The sequence below is a fragment of the Pleurodeles waltl genome, chromosome 4_2, assembly GCF_031143425.1.
Source record: "Pleurodeles waltl isolate 20211129_DDA chromosome 4_2, aPleWal1.hap1.20221129, whole genome shotgun sequence".
Taxonomy (NCBI): Eukaryota; Metazoa; Chordata; class Amphibia; order Caudata; family Salamandridae; genus Pleurodeles; species Pleurodeles waltl.
The window spans coordinates 1,041,005,963-1,041,010,616 of NC_090443.1; the positions used below are offsets into that span (position 1 = coordinate 1,041,005,963).

The 4,654-nt window shown below is 57.0% G+C and overlaps 1 protein-coding gene across 1 annotated transcript; it reads left to right on the top strand.

The window, feature by feature from the left end:
* Positions 1-2,238: 2,238 nt before the first annotated feature.
* Positions 2,239-3,537, top strand: LOC138294011 (apelin receptor-like). Its single transcript, XM_069233264.1, has one exon. It carries the CDS (start codon positions 2,239-2,241, stop codon positions 3,535-3,537), a length of 1,299 nt encoding a protein of 432 aa, XP_069089365.1.
* The last annotated feature ends 1,117 nt before the right edge of the window (positions 3,538-4,654 follow it).

Here is a 4,654-nt window from a genome sequence, read left to right on the forward strand (position 1 = left end):
AACAAGCGGGTACAGAGGGGTTCTTGGACAGTCGGAGAACAGTGAGGGACAGTCATAGAATAGGCAGGGAGCGGCAGGTGCGCAAGGGTAGAGCGTAGGCCGGTGGGACAGGCAGGGCAGGGGAACCAAGGACAGAGCGCAGGCAGTGTAGGACAGGCAGGGAGAGGCAGGGCCGCAAGGGTAGAGCGCAGGCCGGTGGAACAGGCAGGGCAGGGGAACCAAGGACAGAGCGCAGGCAGTGTAGGACAGGCAGGGAGAATCAGGGCCGCAAGGGTAGAGCGCAGGCCGGTAGGACAGGCAGGGCAGTGGAACCAAGGACAGAGTGCAGGCAGTGTAGGACAGGCAGGGAGAGGCAGGGCCGCAAGGGTAGAGCGCAGGCCGGTGGGACAGGCAGAGGCTGCCTGTACATCATGTGCGCAGATGAAGGCTGTGACTGCCCGGAGCACCGCAGGGGTTAACAGCTCCCTGGGGAGAGTGTGAGGAAGACGAGGAGGTGCTGATGGGGAGAGAGAAGCTGAGATGTGCGGCTCGGTGAAGGGGTGTGTCCTCATCCTATGGCACGAGAGAGGCTGGGCCAGGCATCTTTAGCACAGAGACCCCCAGAGAGGCCAGTTCACTCTCCAGGTCCCTGCAGGAGACAGTGGAGGGCTGGAGGCAGAGTCCTGGCGAGGCACTCTCATCTGCATCACAAACGGTACCCAGGGCCTGGCCTGAGACGGAGGAGGGACGGAGAGTCCAGCCTGGGACAGTGGAGAGAAGGAGCGTCCAGCCGGAGACAGACGAGGAACAGAGAGTCCTGTCTGGGACAGTGGAGGGGAGGAGAGTCCAGCCTGAGACAGAGGAGGGACGGAGAGTCCTGTCTGGGACAGTGGAGAGAAGGAGCGTCCAGCCGGAGACAGAGGAGGGACAGAGAGTCCAGCCTGAGACAGAGGAGGGACGGAGAGTCCAGCCTGGGACAGAGGAGGAACAGAGAGTCCTGTCTGGGACAGAGGAGGGACGGAGAGTCCAGCCTGAGACAGAGGAGGGACAGAGAGTCCAGCCTGAGACAGAGGAGAGACGGAGAGTCCAGCCTGAGACGGAGGCGAGACGGAGAGTCCAGCCTGAGACAGAGGAGGGACAGAGAGTCCAGCCTGAGACAGAGGAGGGACGGAGAGTCCAGCCTGAGACAGAGGAGGGACAGAGAGTCCAGCCTGAGACAGAGGAGAGACGGAGAGTCCAGCCTGAGACGGAGGCGAGACGGAGAGTCCAGCCTGAGACAGAGGAGGGACAGAGAGTCCAGCCTGAGACAGAGGAGGGACGGAGAGTCCAGCCTGAGACAGAGGAGGGACAGAGAGTCCAGCCTGAGACAGAGGAGAGACGGAGAGTCCAGCCTGAGACGGAGGCGAGACGGAGAGTCCAGCCTGAGACAGAGGAGGGACAGAGAGTCCAGCTTGAGACAGAGGAGGGACGGAGAGTTCAGCCTGAGACAGAAGAGGGACGGAGAGTCCTGTCTGGGACAGAGGAGGGACGGAGAGTCCAGCCTGAGACAGAGGAGAGACGGAGAGTCCAGCCTGAGACAGAGGAGGGACAGAGAGTCCAGCCTGGGACAGAGGAGGAACAGAGAGTCCAGCCTCAGACAGAGGAGGAACGGAGAGTCCAGCCTGAGACAGAAGAGGGACGGAGAGTCCAGCCTGAGACAGAGGAGGGACGGAGAGTCCAGCCTGAGACAGAGGAGGGACGGAGAGTCCAGCCTGAGACAGAGGAGGAACAGAGAGTCCAGCCTGAGACAGAAGAGGGACGGAGAGTCCAGCCTGAGACAGAGGAGGGACGGAGAGTCCAGCCTGAGACAGAGGAGGGACGGAGAGTCCAGCCTGAGACAGAGGAGGGACGGAGAGTCCAGCCTGAGACAGAGGAGGGACGGAGAGTCCGGCCTGGGACAGAGGAGGGACGGAGAGTCCAGCCTGAGACAGAGGAGGAACACCGGCCAAGGGTGACCAGGCACTGCAGGCTCAGAGGCCACCTGAACCCTTGATTCCAGAAACAGAGGGACCAGCACAGCTGGTGAGTGAGGAGGCGATCAACGGGCTCTGAGAGAAGGTCTCTGGGGAGGAGATCTGCCTGGATCTGGGGGGAGATCTGTCTGGATCTGGGAGAAGGACTGTCTGGACCTGGGAGAAGGACTGCCTGGATCTGAAGAGCCCTCTTAAAGGGACCACTCAGTTGGGAAAAAGTACCCGAGAGAGGATTTCGTGGTTTTCGATGAGACCACCTGGAAAGACCTGCATTGATTCTATTGTCCATCAGGGAAGCCCTGCTTTGATTTTGGAGAAGGTGTCCTTGATTCATTGCAAGCCCGCTTACTGTGGAAAAGCCACCATGTCGCAAGGCCGGGGAGAATCCCCCTACAGGCATCATTGCCTGTGGGGTACAGGCAACATTGCCTGTGGGGTACAGGCATCATTGCCTATAATCCACAACTTCAGTTTGGAGAGTGGCGACGAGGATGACTACAACTACTTGGACGCTATGAGCTATAACCCCCACGACAACGAGACGTACTGTGAGTACAGCTACTGGACGCCCACCCACGTACTCATGCCCACCATTTACACTCTCATCTTCCTCCTGGGCATCTCCGGGAATGGCCTGGTCCTCTGGACCATCTACCACAAGCCGGAGAAGAGGCGCTCGGTGGACACCTTCATCGCCAGCCTGGCCCTGGCCGACCTGGCCTTCGTGGTCACGCTGCCCCTCTGGGCCGTCTCCATTGCCCTGGACTACCACTGGCCCTTCGGCTCCTTGGCCTGCAAGCTCAGCAGCTACCTGACCTCCCTGAACATCTATGCCAGCATTTTCTGCCTCACCTGCCTCAGCTTCGATCGCTATCTGGCCATTGTCCACTCGTTGACCAATGGGCAACTTCGCTCATGGATCAGTGGCCTGAGGGCCACAGTGGTTCTGTGGGTCCTGGCTGCCGTCCTGTCCCTGCCCAGGCTGGTGTTCTGCAGGACCGGCCCTGTGGTGGAGCAGGCCGAGAAGACCAAATGCTTCATGGACTTCGCCGGGATAGCCGGCGAAGCTGCTGCATTATACTGGATGACCAGCCTGAGCATCCTGACCACCCTGCTGGGGTTTGTGGCTCCCTTCGCCGTCATGCTGACCTGCTACGTCTTCATCGGCCGGACCATCTCCAGCCACTTCCAGAAGCAGCGCCACGAAGTCCTGCGGAAGCAAAGGCTCCTCAGTATCATCACCTCACTAGTCATCTGCTTTGCGGCCTGCTGGCTGCCCTACCACCTGGTGAAGATCACCTACCTGCTGATGGACCTGGAGGTCCTGCCCTGGCCCTGCAGCTTCCAAGCCTTCCTTAGCAACATCAGTCCCTACACCACCTGCTTGGCCTATGTCAACAGCTGCCTGAACCCCTTCCTCTACGCCTTCTTTGACAGCCGCTTCCGGGAGCAGTGCCAAGCTGTCCTCTCCTGCGGCAGGCTGAGGCTGGTGCCAGGTAGAGGTTTCTTGAGATATGTTGGCAACAGAGAATTGCCACAATTCTGATGCCCCTGTCCTTTTTGTGAGTTTTGCTTACACATACATACTTTGTGGGAGTTAAAAACTTACACAAGGGAGCTAGTACAACACAATTGTGTGCTCTTAAGTATGCCTACACAAGCTGTACTAGCAAGATAGCAGCCAGTATGCGTAGGAGCCACAGGGCACCGTTCTCAACTGCGATTGTGCATCATTTAAGTGCTGGACTGCACCACAAATGCAAAAAGAAAAAGTGATGGACGGAATGCTGAACAATGCCAAAGATTCACCCCAGCACAGAGATCTGGACCTAAATCCATCATTTGTTTGCTAACCATGCCAGTCAGTTTGGACCCAGCCATATGCAAATCAGTCTTGACCCTGCTCCCCAGTGGTTAGAGGATCTTGGTTGAAGTTTCAGGGTCTGCCTTAAACATTTGTGCATTCATTTGTCTTGGCCAGGAGCTTTTCTGTTCTTGAGAGATCAAAGGCGGTGATGGCTTCTGCCTTCCGTGGTGGGGCAGAGTTCACACGCGTCAGTCTCTGCTTCCTGAACATCCACTGTGCTTGTTGGTACTGGTCTGTTCAAGCCTTTGAAGTGCTCGGCCCAGCGTGCTTCCTGCTCTTTCTCTGTTGTGAGTAGTCTGCCTTGCTTGTCCATGGTAGGCTTGTTGTATATTGCACAAGATTTACCACTGACTGTCATCATGATCGTGAAGCCCTTACCCCGTTCTTGTCTACTCGCTTCCTCCTCTGCTTGACTTGCAAGGGTATCCATGTACGCCTGCTCGTCTGCGCTTGTCATACTTCTGACTGCTCTGCTTGGTTTTATGTACTCTTGCTTGCACTTGTCCTGCAGCCTCTCAGATGTGGCCTCCACGAGTTTGTTTTGCTGCCCTCCTGTCTCCAAAGCTTGCCATTTTTCTGGTCTTATCCATTCTTTCCTTTTCCGCGTCTTGCACTCAAGGCACGTTTAACTGCTCTTTACATATACTAAAGAGACCTGTTCCCATTTCTTGTTGACTGCACCTGCAGCTGGCTTTGACTGACCTTACTTGTCTGCCAGGAGTTGGCACCTGTTTTTGATTTGTAAGATAAATGTGTTCTCAGTCTTGGGACCCTGTAATTTTCCCACATCGAAATA